This window comes from Blennius ocellaris, assembly GCF_963422515.1.
Source record: "Blennius ocellaris genome assembly, chromosome: 2".
In the NCBI taxonomy this organism is placed as follows: domain Eukaryota; kingdom Metazoa; phylum Chordata; class Actinopteri; order Blenniiformes; family Blenniidae; genus Blennius; species Blennius ocellaris.
This window is the reverse complement of record NC_137651.1, coordinates 27,214,762-27,233,058: the sequence shown is the minus strand read 5'-3', so window position 1 is coordinate 27,233,058 and position 18,297 is coordinate 27,214,762. Positions and strand designations below refer to the sequence as shown.

At 43.1% G+C, this 18,297-nt stretch overlaps 2 protein-coding genes across 2 annotated transcripts; one reads left to right on the top strand and one right to left on the bottom strand.

Annotated features, from left to right (window-relative positions):
• Positions 1-1,390, top strand: lim2.3 (lens intrinsic membrane protein 2.3; the record flags this gene model as incomplete). Its single annotated transcript, XM_080514356.1, has 4 exons — positions 1-175; positions 878-1,027; positions 1,126-1,260; positions 1,329-1,390. 4 exons carry the CDS (start codon positions 1-3, stop codon positions 1,388-1,390), a joined length of 522 nt encoding a protein of 173 aa, XP_080370482.1.
• Positions 1,391-2,291: 901 nt separating this feature from the next.
• Positions 2,292-7,679, bottom strand: hspa8b (heat shock protein family A (Hsp70) member 8b). The gene is made up of 9 exons (XM_080514198.1): positions 7,524-7,679; positions 5,164-5,373; positions 4,843-5,048; positions 4,471-4,623; positions 3,815-4,370; positions 3,531-3,733; positions 3,247-3,445; positions 2,925-3,157; positions 2,292-2,818 (listed from the first exon to the last, which is right to left on the bottom strand). Exons 2-9 carry the CDS (start codon positions 5,366-5,368, stop codon positions 2,618-2,620), a joined length of 1,956 nt encoding a protein of 651 aa, XP_080370324.1. The 5' UTR covers positions 5,369-5,373; positions 7,524-7,679; the 3' UTR covers positions 2,292-2,617.
• Positions 7,680-18,297: the final 10,618 nt, after the last annotated feature.

Below are 18,297 nucleotides of genomic sequence, written 5' to 3'. Positions count from 1 at the left end.
ATGTACAGCTTCATGGGAGGAGGGTTATTCTGTGCAGGAGTTGGGAACATACTCCTCATTGTCTCCACGGCAACTGACTACTGGATGCAGTATCGTCACTCCAGCAATTACATGCACCAGGGACTGTGGCGGTACTGTGTGCCCGGGAAATGCATGACACACACAGACAGCATCGGTGAGCGCGGGGCCTGGCCTCTCCCTCCTGCTTGCACTGGCAGGCACATCCTCATTTATATGTATTAGTTTGCTGACACTTGGTCCGTGACCCTGATCAATGGGGGGGGGGGGGGGGGGGGGGGGGGGGTTGCTCCCCTCCGGGGCTGTTATTGGGCTTACAGAATATGACTGACACCCTCAAGTGCAAAAGAAGAGTGAAAGTCTACAACCGTCGCGTGAATAGAAATAATAAATCTATGTTTTCCATGGCTGTTGTGCAGGGGAGGCCTCTTTGTAGGTCAAAACATAATTTTGGGTCTTGTTAAAAAGGCTATTTTGTGGTTGATTCGCTCAAATGACAAGTGTTCGGCAGGGTCTATTGCCAAACACTAGATGGCGGACTTGAGCTGTGGGAGAAATGAGGGTGAGCGTGACTAAAAGTGTAAATAAATCAACAACCCACATTCTACACGGCTGTATGTGACGCATGGCTGTGAGGTGCTGGAGCCACACAGTCACACGTAGACACTGTAGATCTTTATCGGTGAAGCTCAGACATCATGTCCTGGACTGTGGGAGGAACCTCATGCATGCACGGGGAGAACATGCACAATCCACACGTGGCTCTCTTAACTGTATGGCGAGACGGCTAATGACCGACGAGTGTGCATGCCCCCGCCAGATCATCTCCACTTCAGTCCGTCTTTCCTCCCTCCTGCAGCTTACTGGGACGCCACCAGGGCCTTCATGATCCTCTCCCTGCTGGCGTGTTTCATTGGCATCGTGATCGGGGTCATGGCCTTCATTCACTACTCCTCCTTCGACGGCTTTGACAAAACGTTTGCAGCCGGCATCCTCTTCTTCATCTCCTGTAACGATCCCCTCCACCACATGAAACGTACTGTAGAAACAGGCCTCGGCGCTGTCGGGTGAAGCCGTATCTCCCTCCCTCTCTCTCTGTGTGTCCAGGCTTCTTTGTGTTGCTGGCGATGGCGGTCTACACCGGCGTGACGGTGAACTACTACGGTAAACGCTATGGCAGCTGGCGCTTCTCCTGGTCCTACATAATGGGCTGGGTAGCAGTGGTGCTCACATTCTTCTCAGGTATGCGTCTTCTGACTGGGATTCATTCCTCCTGTGCTTGTCTCACATACGTGTATTTATTTTTAAAGGTATCTTCTACATGTGTGCCTACCGGATGCACGAATGCCCGAGAAACTCCAACTCACGCTGACCTGCCGAACGCCGCTGAGACACATTTTTCCACATGTGCGCGACAAGCGCTGCCCCGTAAATGTGTGAGACGAGGCGGGGTGGGGGGGTGAAACCGGTGAACCATGAACCTTCCAACCACTTCCTGTAAACATTCATGAACTTGCAAAATAAATGAGAAAAAAAAAAATGGCTACAAGTTGTCAGTATTTGTCCTGTGGCACTGGAACTCCTCCCAATTCTGAAAGACGGCGAATGGAGAATGAAGGCAAAACTATCCTACGGGCGTTTACGTTGGTCTCGTGCTCGAGAAATGATTGTAACCACATCCAGAGTCCAGGGCAGGCAAGTCCTGATCAGAGGCTCAACAGGCAGCAACATGCCCTCCTATTGACGCCTACCAGCAAACTTTGATTGTTGGAACAGAAAAGCCACATACAAGCACCCAGGAAACGTCAAACCGTCACACAGAGACACTCATAGCCAGACATGAACTGGCTATATTCTCGCTGCAAGTCAGAAGGGAAGAAATTCTCCATCTCGTTTAAATTTCGTCCACAAATCCATCCAAGTTATTTTTATATTTGCAGGAACTAAACTCTCCTAAGCTTTTCACACGGACAGATCCTGATGCAGAACCCGTATTCAAATACTCTCCATTGTTGTGGACCAGGATATTCAGTCCATCATGGCAAAAACACAAATCGCTCAGCATGTGTAAGCAAACTACATCCATTCATTTGAGAAGTTTGCAGCTTTATTTCCAGCTTCTTAGTTTGGATTATTGGACTACAATATTCAAACACTAGTTTATTTGAGAACAGAAATGAGCATATACCAGCAACCACTGTTGACAATTTGGATGAGACCAACCAGGGTTTGTCTGGAACAGCATTTGCTCAAAGGAAAGTCAAACAGAAGAGTTAAAACCTTTAAATGGAGCCAAGTGGACCAAAACCCCAAAAATATTTTATTAAGTCTTATTTCAGAAATTTTGTGTACATTTGTGAAGTAGAAACAGTTTCAGCAACCAAAAGAAACCCGGTGTGGTAATGAAAACAATTAGGTTAATTGCTCACCACCAAAGTGACTGTGAAAAGTGCTTCGTTAAGCCGGACTTACAGAGATTACAAAATTAAGAAAGAAAAACGTTGAGACCCAAACCCTTTAAGGAAATACTGCTGCGACAACACCAAAGCTAAAACTCTCAAATCAGCCTCAGAGGAGCAACTTGTGTTCCAGCTGTAGTTTAGTCGACTTCCTCAATGGTGGGTCCAGATGAAGCTCCGCCTCCCCCGGGAGCGCCGCCCGCTCCGGCGAAGCCGCCGGGCATCCCGCCGGGCATCCCCCCGGGCATCCCGCCTGCACCCTGGTACAGCTTGGTGATGATGGGGTTACACAGCTTCTCCAGCTCTTTCTGCTGGTGCTCAAACTCCTCCTTCTCTGCAGTCTGAGGAGAAAACGATAAAAGAAAGAAATGTTATTGATACATCCCAACATTTACATAGAGTTGCTGTAAAAACAAAAAACGTCAGACTTTGCTCGTTTGCCCTCACCTGGTTTTTATCCAGCCAGTTGATGACCTCGGTGCACTTGTCCATAATCTTCTTCTTGTCCTCGTCGCTGATCTTGTCCTTCAGCTTGTCGTCTTCCACCGTGGACTTGACGTTGAAGGCGTAAGCCTCCAGAGCGTTCTTGGCGGAGACCTTGTCCCTCTGCACGTCGTCCTCGGCCTTGTACTGCTCCGCCTCCTGCACCATGCGCTCAATATCCTCTTTGCTCAGGCGACCTGCAGGCAGGTTTTGTCATCAAAAGCCGCAAGGTTGAGTGCCGCGCATCACATTTTAAGTATTTCACGCCTCGGTGTCGTTGGGTTACCTTTGTCGTTGGTAATGGTGATCTTGCTCTCCTTGCCGGTGCTCTTGTCGGCCGCAGACACATTCATGATGCCGTTGGCGTCAATGTCAAAGGTCACCTCGATCTGAGGAACGCCTCGCGGGGCCGGGGGGATTCCGGACAGCTCGAACTTCCCCAGGATGTTGTTGTCTTTGGTCATAGCCCTTTCACCTTCAAACACCTGCCGACACAGTGTCACAGCCACTCTTTCAACTCCCGACGGCGCGTTTCTGCCGGTGTTGTGCAAGAACAGACGCTGGTCTCACCTGGATGAGCACGCCGGGCTGGTTGTCCGAGTAGGTGGTGAAGGTCTGGGTCTGCTTTGTGGGGATCGTGGTGTTCCTCTTGATGAGAACCGTCATGACGCCGCCGGCGGTCTCGATGCCCAGAGACAGCGGGGTCACGTCCAGCAGCAGCAGGTCCTGCACGTTCTCAGACTTGTCACCGGACAAGATGGCCGCCTGCACGGCTGCAGAACAAAACGCACAGGGTCAAAGTTTAAATGCGCCACTGACGCGTTGCTATGAAGTGACCTCTTGCTCCGACATACCTGCGCCGTAGGCCACCGCCTCGTCGGGGTTAATGCTCTTATTCAGCTCCTTTCCGTTGAAGAAGTCCTGCAGCAGCTTCTGGATCTTTGGAATGCGAGTGGAGCCGCCAACCAAGACCAGGTCGTGGATTTGACCCTTGTCCATCTTGGCGTCGCGGAGAGACTTTTCCACGGGATCCAGCGTTCCTCTGAACAGGTCGGCGTTCAGCTCCTCGAACCGGGCCCTGGTGATGGAGGTGTAGAAGTCGACGCCCTCGTACAGGGAGTCGATCTCGATGCTGGCCTGAGTGCTGGACGACAGCGTGCGCTTGGCCCTCTCGCAGGCCGTGCGCAGACGACGCACCGCCCGCTTGTTGTCGCTGATGTCCTTCTTGTGCTTCCGCTTGAACTCGGCGATGAAGTGGTTGACCATGCGATTGTCAAAATCCTCACCGCCCAAGTGTGTGTCGCCGGCTGTGGACTTCACCTCAAAGATGCCGTCTTCAATAGTCAGGATGGAGACGTCAAACGTGCCGCCGCCCAGATCAAAGATTAGAACGTTTCTTTCTGCTCCAACCTAAAATAAAAAATTCTTTAGATTTCACACACACACACACAAAACAACAACAAATAAACCCTCATCTTGAAGAACACTGCAGTCTGAGGAGTTACCGGACCTTTTTGTCCAGGCCGTAGGCAATCGCAGCAGCCGTTGGCTCGTTGATGATTCGGAGGACATTGAGCCCAGAAATGGTCCCTGCATCTTTGGTGGCCTGACGCTGGGAGTCATTGAAGTAGGCCGGCACAGTCACCACAACATTTGTCACAGTCTGCAAGGAGGAAACCATTATGACAGCTTTATGAGACAGTAATGGCCATTTTAAACCGTGGTTATGCAATCAGCACAAGTTAATCTACAGGAAACCTGGTAAACAGGACACAAATCGCCCAGCATCAGATTTACCGCTTCACTCAAAAGAGTGCGGACATCCACGCTCACAAAGAAAAGAATTGATGTGAAACATTTTATTTGGGGAAATGAAGTGTACCTTGCCAAGGTATGCCTCAGAAATCTCTTTCATTTTCAGCAGCACCATGGAGGAGATTTCTTCTGGGTAAAAGCTCTTGGCTTCACCTTTGTACTCTACTTCTACTTTGGGGCGCGTGGAATCATCGATGACTTTAAAGGGCCAGTGTTTCATGTCGGCCTGGACCACAGCGTCGTCGAAACGACGTCCGATGAGACGCTTTGCATCTGGAAAGCAAGAAATTGTGCAATGAGTAAGCAGAAAATCAAAGGATTTTTTTTCTTTTTTTTTTATAATTTTGATTCTTTATAAGAGAGGGAGAGAAAAAAAAAAGGTTAATACCGAATACTGTGTTGGTAGGGTTCAAGGCCACTTGATTCTTAGCTGCATCACCAATCAACCTCTCGTTGTCTGTGAAGGCAACGTAACTGGGGGTGGTCCTGTTCCCCTGGTCATTGGCGATGATCTCCACTTTACCATGCTGGAACACGGCGACGCAGGAGTAGGTCGTCCCCAGGTCAATGCCAACTGCTGGTCCCTTGGACATGTTTCCTGCAAGAGTTCAAGGGATTCACTGTCACGCATACGTTGCCACTATGGTGACAACCTGGGTCTGCAACAGATGAGCAGCTTAAGCGCTCTCTAAGCACTGTGGGTGACTACTGATGCACAGTTGTAGTGTGGCGTAATCAGGCTATTATCAGTTTGAGTGGCTCAAACAGAAGTGGAAACAAACTGTCAAAGTGAAGAGAAGGTCCACAGCACCTGTTTTCAAGCCTCTTTATTTCTGACAGCTTGAGAGAGGCCGGCTTCATCAAGGCACAAACAAATACGAGGGAAACCGTGGCTTTAAAAAATAAAATAAAATAAATAATAATAAGGCTTACTTATGTGAACACTTTTCCTACATGTAGGCAAGGCAAACTTATTTATAGAGCACCAGTAAAACACAGGGCAATTTGCAGTGCTTTACAAAGAAATAATCTAGCCATACGTGACGGCAAACAACCCATTAACTTTAATAACCTGGATTATACTACGACAAAACTGTCAGGAGTGTAAAAACCATCTGAAAAAGGCTAAACAGCGAGTTTAGGATCGCTCAGTAAGCCTCGACTTCTCGGAACAACCATGTTTACTGTTGCTGGAGCAGCGGATCATCAATACACTGCAATGTTAGCCTAATGTTAGGCCACATGGGAGGTCATTAGGTCTCCACTAAGTCGTGCTCCTCGTGTAGGCCGGTGGGCTTTGCTGCAATAAAAGTGGGGTGAATGTTACTAATATTAGCAGGATATGAAAGCTGACGTTCTATACAAATGGCAGCATTGTCAAAGATCCACTTGACAAGCAAAATGCTGGTGAAAATACTATTTAATTGTTTGTGGTCAAGAAGCATCACATGTTGTCAAATGGCACTTTGCTATTTTTTTTTTTGGGGGGGGGGGGTGAAAAATACGTTTCCAAGGTGCAATTTTCTTCATGTCTGGGAGGGTGAGTGTCCACAACAGAGCAATACGAAAGTTATACCATTGATCTGCAGCCATTTTTAGAAGAAACTTCCATCTGAAGTTTAGTGGAAGTTAGATGGTGCTTAAGGACAATAAAATAAAATATTTCAGATTTTGAGATTAAAAAAAAGAATGGGAGTGTTAAAGTAAGAGCCCAGGCCCGAATCTAAACAAATATAGCAGGAACTGCTAAATTGTGCTGTTCACATCAGACACTCCTTCAAATACTGCTGAGCTGGAGCAGCTTTGATAGGAAAAGCTATCAGACGTTCTCGCTGCCAATAAATCTGGAGCTACTTTGCGTTTAGTGCAGCACTGTTAATTATTTACAGTATTTTTATGGTCGTCAGTTCAGCACATAGGGTTTCATCGACAAGCTACTTGTGACTCAGGGCTTCTCTTACACGGGTCCATTTAGAGCAGGTAATATTATAAAATAATAAGAATATTAACGTTGAACATGATGGGGATTTTATTTTCAGGAACCATCTAACTTCATCCCCTCAGTCTCTGAACACTGAAGCGTTTCCTTGCGGAATATGGGCGAAGGCCGGCTAAATCCGGAAGAGGAAACACGGAGACACATTCACAGCTTAAACAATAAAAATTTAAAATGAGAGTCACCAATTAATTTAATCAGGTTTTCGAGGCTTGCGGGTGTAAAGTGGAAACACAAACGGGCACAGGAAGAACATGCAAACTCTGCATCGACAGACACGCCATTTATGATCTCGTCACGGAGTAATGGTGAGACTGCGTGGAGAACCACGAGGCCCTGATCCGACTGCAAGCAGGTCTGAGCCGGAGGGTGTGCCAGCTCATACTTTAGGAGGGTTGGGAACTTTCTGGATCTTTTTTTTTTCTCTCTCTTTCTTTCTGATTCATTTCTGCTCAAATCCAACCCTACAGGGAGAGGCACGCCGACATGAGCGCAAGAAACTTTTCATACGTTTAGATTAAAGAAACGACATGAGGGGGAGGGGGAGGGGAAGGGAGAGAAAAAAAACCTAATAAATTGCTCTCAAAAGCAATACGTTTAAAAACAGCGTTAAAAGGAACGAACATTATTAGCCGCTACGTGACAGTATATATATATATATATATATATATATATATATATATATATATAGTAAAAAATAAATAGATAAATAAATTTAAAAAAGGAATAAGTGGTTACGTCGCTCGACTTACCTCCGTGATATTCTCAAGCTCTCGTAGGAAAAAAACGCTCGCAGCAGTTTGTTACTAACTGCAGGCTGGTTCTTCCACCTCGAGGTCTGTAACGGCTGCTGCTCGTCCTGTTCCGGGGCTCACAGTCGCTCGGAGTCGGTCGCAGAGAGAGACGCGGGAGCGGCCGCCCTCCCAGTTTAATGCTTCCGCTCAGAAGCCTCCAGAACACGGGAGGAGCACTGCCGTCCAATCACGGCTTTCCGATATCAACCGGCCAATTAAAAATACCACGCATGCCTTTGCACGTCTGTTGCTACCCGGAATAAGGACAAACTTTTGGTCAAAGTGAAGCCTTTTGGGAACGACCACACACGAAACCCGTTTAGGAGTCGTTTGACGTTTTTGTTTTTTTTAAGTCACTGGTGGAGTCACCTTGGGCACACATGGATCTTTAGGGTGGTGTCTTCTCTTATAGTCTTTTTTAATGTAATTTTTAACAGCTGATGTTATACACATTGATGATCTACTAAAGGTTTGCGCTTATACAAAAGGGAACAAAGGTTAAGCTGCATGTGTACGGAAGCCTATTTGGGCCATAAAAAAATTCAGAGGTTAAAAAAAAAAACCTCATGCGCTTTAGAAAAAGTAAAAAACCCACAGAGCAGCACGCAAACGGGTAGATGAATACCAGTGTGTGTGATTGTACTTTTCCTTCATGGACCCGGTGCGGAATTGCTCAATCTCAGTAAGACATCTATTTTTTCCTCTCGTCACAAGCTCTGAAAACCACCTTGAATGCATGAGGATGGAAGGATTGTGACACACAAGACCACATCGTTGTGAGGGTGATTTCATGTGTTAACTTTACTGTCATTTTTATCATAAAGGCCTTTCGACCCGAAAAAAAAAAGAAAAAGTAAAAAAAAGTCCAGAATTTTTTTTCACGGTAAAAAAAAAAAAAAAAAGGTTTTATTCATATATTTAATTTTATTTTTGTATTTTTTTAAAAAAAAATGTAGGAAAAAAAGTATTTCACATAGTGGAAACGTCCACAATCCACATATCTGCACATGTGACTACTTCTACAAAATGCATTGCAGGCGGTTTAATGAAGTGGCCAAATGATGCTTCAGAACAGGCTTGAGCTCATAAACACCATGCAGTTATCATTAGTATTCGTTGTTCCTATTAGTATTTTGTTCGTCGAGTACCCTGATCAAGGCCCTGATCCCCGGGTGCTTAGAAAATTTATTATTATTAAACCAAAAAAATCTTGTGTAAAATCAGATGTAATCAACCCTATATAGTCAGAATTAAATGATTTAATGTGATTTCATATCCATGGGCAAATGATGAGGGATGGACAAACGTCTCCACTTTGTATAAAAAAACAAACAAAAAAAAATTTTTTCCATGAAAAAAATTATCTCAACTTTGATTTTCACATTTTTTTTCTGAAAGCCATGAGGTTTTTTTTTTTTTTCTTTTTAGCCTCCAACTTTTTTTGTTCTTCTGTGGCCATAATACTCTTCTCCTTAGCATGTGCACACAAGGATGCTGATCCACTAACTGGCCACAATAAAGGGGACATATCATGCAAAATTCACTTTCTATGGTTTTCCTACAGTAATAATGGTCCCCATACCTGAATGACACTCCAGACATGAAGAAAGTCTGCCGTCTCTTTCTCTGGCTTGTTTAATTTTTTTCTAAAGTTTGTGCTCCAACGAGCGAATCAGAACACAAACCCTCGGTTGTCACCAAAGTTTTTCGCAACAGCAATCCAGGTAGACCCTCCGTTTCACCCAATGGCATTTAGAAAAATGGTGGTTTTGTCGGAAGGTGGGTCAGTGCACTTTAGGCCCTCGTGGCTCGCAGCTGGTTTCGTCTAATGACATTTTGTTTTTCTTTAGTTTAATTTGATGCTTCTACTTCTACTTGAGTAGTGAGAGTTTTGACATCTCTGTTGTTTAATATGTGGAATAAAAGTAAGGCCATAGTCTAAAATAATAGTACAATGTGAGCTTCTGAAAATCGTCCTTATGAAGACATTGTTGTGTAACTCATCAGATTTTAAAAGAGCTGATGACACAAAGCAACATTTTGCTGCAGAGTAAATATTTATTATTCATGCTGAAATCCAGACAGCAATGGCGGGTCTTTCAGTGGAGTCCATGCTGAGGCTGGACAGCGCTGATTCTTCAGCAGCATCTTTACAGGTCCATGGTACAGAGGAACGCTCTCAATTCAGAACACTTGTCGTCAACAGTAAAGTCCTTTCCTGCAGAGAGAGAAACAGTGACTTTGTTAGAAGCGTATTGAAACTGGACAGTTCAAATCACAGAAATGTGGTTTGCTGATCAGACCCGAACCATAATACTCAGAATTGGAGTTTCCCCTCATGTACATTCATCACTTAAGGTGGATTTCTTCATGTCATTGGAAGAACACGTAGAGTTCTTACCTAAATGGAATAACCCCAAACAGTGCTCATTGGATCCAATGTTATTGGGTTGCTGATTGCCCCAGTTTTTGAATGTGAACTTGCTGCCGTCGGACCATTGCCACTCTTTCTCCTAAAAGAAACAGCCCCAAGAATCAGTTTACCCCGATAAGCAGTATGATGCTTTACATCATGTGGATCTTGGAGTTGTGATAGTGGTGGGTGGGGAGTGAGAATGGGGGGGGGGGGGGGGGGACTAAACTTAACGACAGTCCCGAGGTGTATTATCTTATTTAACCAGAGCGACCTGGAGCTAATATGAGTTAACACAGATGTTACCATGGGAGCTCATGAGTTCTACATTTAGCTGTTGATGAACAAAACATTGAAGCAAAATGTAAATGTCTTGCAAAAACTATATTTTCACATTTACTCTTAACCTGAAACATTCTGCTATACCAAGGAACTGTAAGTTAAAAGATAATCCAGATGCATAATGGGTCAAATGCAAACCAATAGATTCACTATGGTGTATGTTATGATAATACTTTTGATTAAAGGATATTTTACTGTAACTTCTGAAGCCACGATACACTACTACGTTACTTTTGAACCAACTCACCTCCACTGCATCATGCCCTCCAACCCAGGATGGGATCATTTTGCCAGCCATCGTTTGAATCAGTTTCTTGACAAAAGCGTACTCCTTATCATCGCGAATGGACGCCAGGTTTCCTCCTTCTTCAATGCATTGTTTCTGAGGAGAAGAGATAGAGTGTGGCAAGAAAGTTACAATATGATGGAAAACATTCTGAAGCAACTGTAAAGGGCTAACTAACATCAGAAACACGACCACACAAGTTGCTCCATCTGACTCTATGGTAAATGTCGCTTCATATCGCGGGTGGAAAAAAAAATGTTTTATGGCATTTTCCCCGCCGATACGATATTTGACCTCAGAGGAGATAGTGTTTGCAAATCTTATTTTGAAAGACAAATTGCAGACTTCCTGTTGGATTTAGATCAGGGGTATCGGTACTTGATTTTTAGGTCGTGATGAGTTTTGGTTTGATCACTCTAAGACATTCCGACGGGCCGTGGTGGTCATTTTAGTGTCTCTAGGTGGCACGAGAGAGCACATTTTGGCACATTGGGGGTTAATTTTTACATTTACTTAAAATTTTCGCCATTGTTGATGAGCGTGCCAAATTTGGTCAACATTTGATTGTGTTTAGGGGCTCATATTTGGGCTCAAAGAGGCATCAAGTGTCAAAGAAAAAAAAAAGCATAACAAGAAATTTACGAAATACAATAGGTTCCTAGATTCCTGCGGAGAACTGGCCTTTCGGGGTCGGTCCCTAATAATAATAATAATAAGAAGAAGAAATGTTACAAATACAATAGGGTCCTGGCCTTTCGGGCCCGGTCCGTAATTATATCATTATTAAAATAAATAATCAAAAAGAATATTTCATTCATTTCAATTCAGCCTTGGGTAGGCACTGCCTACCCTGCTCACCCTGACTGCACATCACTGCCCTTCTGTATAATCAAGACAGATGCAGGCTTGCCCTTCTGTTGTTCCATGTAAATCACACAAACATTTTAATTTGTGAAAATAAGTCTGGAGGCAGTGGCAGGGTGATGTTCTGAAATGTTTTGGCACAACATTCCTTTATAGGATATTAATTCTCCCTATCATAAGTAAGGTAATGCCATCCATCTATCACCCGACTGCAATTTCTGCCATTAATGGCTCTTAATTTGCATTGACCACCTGTTTTTGTTTAGGAGTGATGTAAATTCCTAAATAGTTACATTTTACTACACTATTAAACATACCACATTATAGCAGAAATGACTGCTGTTTTAAAACGTACCTCTGCTTCAATCCAGCTAAGTTGCTTGAGATGGAAGAGATAACACCGCTCGCCAGACTGTGTCCACATTGTTGGACACGTCACACAACAGTCATCTGCAGAACAATTTCACATCATGAGATCAATGGTAACGCCATTTTTTTTTTTTTGAAAAGCCTTACTGCACAGCATTAGAAGTCGAAGTTACAGATCAGAGATATACAAACCAAAACTGTTGGCGTTCTGTGAAGAGAAAAATACTATTATCAGAACTTGGATCGATAGGATTCTGTTTTATTTAGCTCTTTATAATGCAAATATTAAGAAATATCAATGTGATTCCGTAATGTAGCTGCTCAGTCTTTTTTTTTTTACATGTTAAAAAAAACATTTCACGACATCTTACTCACCACCGATGAGGCCAAAAGCCCGACGCTCGTAAGCAGCATGAAACGAAGTGCTGCCGCCATCTGTGTGAAAATATACAACACATCACAGTTTAGATGTGGATGAAAATCAATAGAATAAAATGTTGTTTCAGATTTCAAACACAGGGTTTGAGCTGGACTGACGTCACCGACTCTCCTGAGGGGAACAAGACAGTTTCATGAAAAGATAAATTGGTGCAATGTTGCACCACACAACCTTTTTGTGATCTGATGAGTTTGGATCTGTTGAAGCTCTGTGTCGTCTCTCTGGGAGCGCAGAGTTTATATCCCACCATGGGCTCTTTGCCTCCAGTATGTACTTTCGTCTGTCAAACTTGTCCCACAGTATACGGTCATTTAGACAAATATACAAAATCATGCATACAAATGCTGCATATCCTAGGGACTTATGGACCTGAAAAACTATGAGCAGTTAAATAATACCTTTTCTCGGTGGTGGGAGATAAGATAAGATAAGATATGATAAAATAAGATAAGATAAGATAAGGCTTTATTAATCCCAACAGTAAGAGATTGCAGTTTCACAGTAGCATAGTGGACACACAGAGACACCGACAACCAGGGCCGTAGCCAGACATTTTGAAATACTGAGGTCCACCACTCATCATCCTCCTGCACATGAGTTACAAAGTAGAAAACTAAATAAAGACCAAAATTCATTCAAAATGGATTAATTTATTTAAAACACAAGTGACTTCTACTGTATGTGTGAATGACGTGTATATGTGTGTGTAACAGTGTTATGATGAATGAAGACTCGTGTGCCAACTTTTACTTGGAGAAAAATGGAATTGAAATACAATATTTACAGTGAGTAGCCTCTGTTACATTTCACCATAAGCTGCACTCTTATTCATGGCGTGTGAATGGATGAACGCTACCAACATTGTAAAGCTCTTTGAGGGCTGTTGAGTCGGTGGAAAGACTCCATCCAGAACTCCATCTGTAACAGCAGGTTTCTGCCTTAACAATAGTTAAAGTACTCCTGTAACAACACAGAAAGAAATATGTGTTTTGTTTTTTTTTAATTGATGAACCTTTCCTGTTGGGGCTAGAGCAGCCCGACAAACCACTTTGACATTTGAGATTCCATCATTGCTGCTGAACAGCACATAGTAAAATTCAGGGGGGGGCCTTAAATGGTGCATTCTAATGCATTGTGTACTACTAAATGCTATATTGTGTCTGACTAAATACTACATTATGAAGTGACAAATTGTAGGACTAGACCAGGGGCCGGCGGCGCACCCCAGGTTGAGGAGCAACCTGCACCTCACGTCCGTCTGTACTGTCCATTGTAAATAAAGACTTGATTAAACACACCCTGCGTCAGAGTCCTGCAATTGGGTCCCGTCTGCTACCCGTGACACCAAGTCTAAGACTGTCGTGAAATGACTCAAATTTGTAACATGAAAATTGATTTTTGCTACATATTCAATAAATCGATCAAATGGATGTTTTGCTCAGCCCTCGTGTAAACTGGTGTTTGCTCTTGAGGTACTAATGTACATACGTTTGCATTGCCCTTTAACGTGTGTTCATGACACAGTTGTGCCTCTCAGTACACTCACGAATGTTTGAATACAATTTAAGTGATTTGCTCCAGGCATCCAGCCATTTCTTTTCTTTTTTTTTTTTTTGGAAACTTTGTTGATTGAACCGTTAAACCTTTCAACAGCCCATGTTCAAACATATACGGTAAGCATAGTGTAAATAGACACCCTGTCCCCAATAACTCAACAGCCATTTGAAAAACAAAGAATGAGTATTTGTATCTCAATCCCACCTTGGTCACATGTCGTTCACTTTCAAATATCTGGGTCACTTTGATGGAACTAAATCTCTTTAACATACTGAAAAAAGGTGCCCAAATATTGTTTGAATTTATTAGATTAGCCAATAATTGAGAGCCGACTCTCTTCCAGTCTGATATATTATAAGATGTTCCTTATCAAGCATGAGAGGCAGCTCTGTTCGATTTCCTTCCAGCCACAAGAGTTGCAAAGGCGATGTAGGTGAGCACCCACGGAGTTTATGGCTGTGGACTGTTGACGTTCGCTTCTGGGTGTCGGTCCGGAAACACAAACTGGATTCTTGTATTACTTCTTTTATTAAAGTTAACAGTCGGTATAGTACAGGTAGGCTTCAGTGGGTATATGGTGGGTGCGAGCATGTCTTCGTGTGTGTGTGGTTCTACAACAACAAAAACAACAAAAAACTGTATTGGCGAGACTTGCACACCGGAGTCCCGAGTCAGTTTTACTTCTTCTCCACTCTGGTATTATCACACTGGGTTAACACATAAATCTAACGCTCCTACCACCTGGTGGCATAGCAGCATAACTGCATGAACTGGCAGTACTTTTCAATACATCTTTATGGACTTTGTGTGTGCAATAACTTGTTCTGCCGCTCTGATAGTCAATCAAAAACAAGTCATTCTTGCCTTTTTCTTGAAATAGGTCCATTTCAACTTTTTCCCATGGTTCTTGTGGCTTGTCATGTGGCATCATTGGCTCCCTGGGCTATTGGAATTGATGGCGCTGGCAGACATCACAGCGTTGCACCAGTGTGTGAATGTCTCTGTTCATGTTCGTCCAATACAGAACATAGCGTGCACGCCTTTTATAGTATTCAATGCCAAAGCGTCCCTCGTGCACTAACTTCAACATTTGTGATTCCATGGAGGCGGGAACTCCAATGTGTGTGCCCTTTAACAAAACACAAGACAGCTAACCCTTTCAGTGCTGGTACGGCTTTGCTAGTTTCACTTCCCAAGGTGAGCTGATCTGTTTGATCACACTGAAGTGTTTCGTCTTCCTGAGTTGTTCAGGCTATTTCAGCCCATTTCGCCTTAAATCCACATCCTCACCAGTAGTACTGTTGTCTCTTACTTGTCAAAGTAACATGCCAGTAATTCACTGCACTTAACTCGTGCCTCAGTTTCTTTGCAGCTTATGAGTCACAGCACTGTATAAGTTGGCACATTTCCAAACTGTGGGTGAAAAGACGTGTTTAACCACACCTGAGCGTGTGAGAATAAAGTTTGGTGAGTCATTTTCAAAGCATCACGGACACTGAAGTACGCTGCTACCTGCCTACCTACATCTAATACGCAGCCTGAGGAGCAACACCCAAACGTCAATGTGAGAATTGATACTGAGATCAGGGAGTAATCCTAAAAAAAAAAAAAAAAATACAAAAAGTGCAAGTGGGTCACAGATTATCATGTTTTTATAACAAATAACAAATACTGGGGTTGTTTTACCTGTTACAATATACAGGTCCATGCTGAAACGGTGTCCTCATGTGACCTTATAAATTTCTCCTTTGTTAACGTCTCAACACAATATGGTACAACTCAGTTTCAAAGAACACTTCAGCATCCTGCACTTTAATCAGCTCTTTGATATCTAATTTTAGCATTTTAACACGAGTGGAATACGTTTGGTCCCCTGACCCTTGGCCTGTATGTTTCATGATCCACTGCACTGTTTCATTGTTTTGGCTTTATTCTTTTTCTGTCCTATTGTGTTTTCAGGGACACATTGCACATTACACTCTCTGTAATCACTCCTCCTGCTCATTCTGGCCATGAAGGCAAACTGGTTCACTGGCTCAAACACATATGATGCACGTATATAGCATTAATAATACAAACGATATACACAAGTGAGTTCATTTAACCGATAAGGCATATTTTATGTTATTGCAAGAACATGACTGGGATTAACTCAGTAATTTATTTGATTTAAAAATAAATCCATATGAGGATAGAACCGAAACACTTAGAATATACTAAAGTAAATAAGACTTATTATTTTGTTAGAAATCCTTTGTATTAACTGTGTCAAGCTTGTGACTCACTAAAATCATTCAACATTTTCACCCTTTTTTAATGCTTTTCCAGACCGTCACTGAATCTTCTTTCAGTTGCACTTTTTGGAAGGTTATTCCCCCGAGTGTCTTCATCCGATTAAATCCCCAAAAATGTGACAGGCTATAGTCAGCATCGATATGAGCTAACCGTCATCATGCTAGCGATGCTAGCGCGGTTCAAGAAACAAACGTGGCGTCTGACGAAAGTTTCACAGACCAACTCTTATATGTGGAATCATGAACGGATCATTTCTTCCTCCAAACCTTTTCATCACACTGATAAAGGTCAATCTTTGTCTCATCAGTCCACACAACATCTCCCAGATGTTCTGATGTTTGCGTCTTCTGTTGGAGCCTCCATACTTTTGTTCACGGAGTCTTCTGCGGAGAGCAGATTGTGCCATATACCTTCCCTCCTGCCATTTCACGGTTGTTGCCGACATCTGTAACAGTCGATTTGGGATCTACCTGTTCAACATCTGTCGATTATTATACCAGTGACGTCTTTTATCGTCAGCATGCTCCCAACTCTCGTTTGCACAATGGTTTCCATTTCTTCTCAGCTTCTCAGTTGGTTGTTTTCCACCCATAAACAAAACGTACACATTGAGCGCAATTCATTATGATAAAAGAACACACCTAAGCAATTGTCAGTCACACGCTCACAAGACAAATAGGTGTGGTTGAACTGCGTATCAGATCCAGACGTAAACACCGAGAAATTAAATGTTGATTTTTTTTTTCTTTCTCTAATGTTGATTTTCTGATGTAAAACCAACAATAATAGGGACTGGGCATGTGGGGATGTTTGTACCTTGATGTTTGCCCAGAGATGAATCGCCCACTCGTCTCGGATGCCTGTTGCCTTTTGTCAGTCGGGATAAGCAGCGACTGAAGTTGAATGATGTGGATATAAAAGATAAAAGGACAGATGACAATGAAAGGAGTGAACATTGAGTGATATGTGATATAAGCTCTCAAATAACTTTCTCCCCCTATCGAGTCATGAATCGAGTTCTGGCATGCGTGCATTGCGTAAATGCTGAAATTATGAGAGCGACACCAATAACAAATTACATGAATGTATTACATGTCCGTAAAAGATCCTTACGTGGATATGCATTGAAATAGCGTTTATGTAAAAAGCCGACAGAGACAAGGCACGTGTACGCCTGCTGACACTTACATGCCTACTATTTTCACCCGTAAACATCCATACATTCCATACAAGTGAAGAAGAAACACGACTCGTTGATTGGTCTAGACCAAAACCAGAAGTCCCGTCGCTTTAGCCTGTGGCGGCGAGACATGTTAGCTCGTGGCTAATGGGTAGCCACAAACAACCACAATATATAGTCTTCAAGATTCAAGGTTTTTTACTTGTCATTTACGTTGTAATGAGTACAAGAAAAATAAATAGTGCACTCCTTGGTTAAAAGCAGTGTAAAAACAGGGAATAAATACATAAGAGTACAGGCAGACAAGAATAAATTAGAAGTAAAACAGTGTAGTCGTCAGTTAAGACCAATATAAAATCAGGACATAAAAGACAGAAAAATAGTGAAGGCAAGTCAGAATTAAATTTAACAGTCATTTCACGTGATAAAGAGCAAAGGTGCAGCCATTTTTCACCCAGTGCTCTTAATGCCTGGGGGAAGAGACTGTGTAGGACGAGACCAGTTATCAATGAGTCTTCCTCACTACTCCACGTCTAGATATTTCCAGACTTTGTTTTTCTGTGTCTGCTTCTTCTGATTCACGTGGCGAGCTTTGTTTGTTTGTTTACTAACCAAGCTCATGTTTTGAAGGGGACCAAAGACCTCTTGTTAGCTCCAGTTCAGAGTTTGTGGTTGTGTCACCCAAACAAAAAAATTTTTCCCCGAAGAGAACTCTGATCTGGTTCAAACAGGGGGATGTGAACAGGCCCTAAGTACATTGAAGACTCTGATCGTGACACTGTTTGGGTCCTTGCTGGAGAGAAAATAGTTCTTGACCTAAATATGCCACAGGAGTGGCCACAGTCACTGATTCGGAACCCAGTTTTTTAATAATGTGCCCGTAGTATCACTTGTGGCGTTGCTAGCAGACAAATCCCTATTTTGACAACAAAGGGGAGATTAAAACTGGCATTTGACATAGGATCCGTCTAAAGTAATCTATCAGGC

Coding starts and splice junctions, on each gene's coding strand:
- hspa8b (XM_080514198.1), bottom strand. CDS start 5,368: ATGTCCAAGGGACCAGCAGTTGGCATTGACCTGGGGACGACCTACTCC. Junction 5,049..5,163: donor CCCTACCAACACAGTATTCG/GTATTAACCTTT, acceptor CTTGCTTTCCAG/ATGCAAAGCGTCTCATCGGA. Junction 3,446..3,530: donor AGCCCGGCGTGCTCATCCAG/GTGAGACCAGCG, acceptor CTGTGTCGGCAG/GTGTTTGAAGGTGAAAGGGC.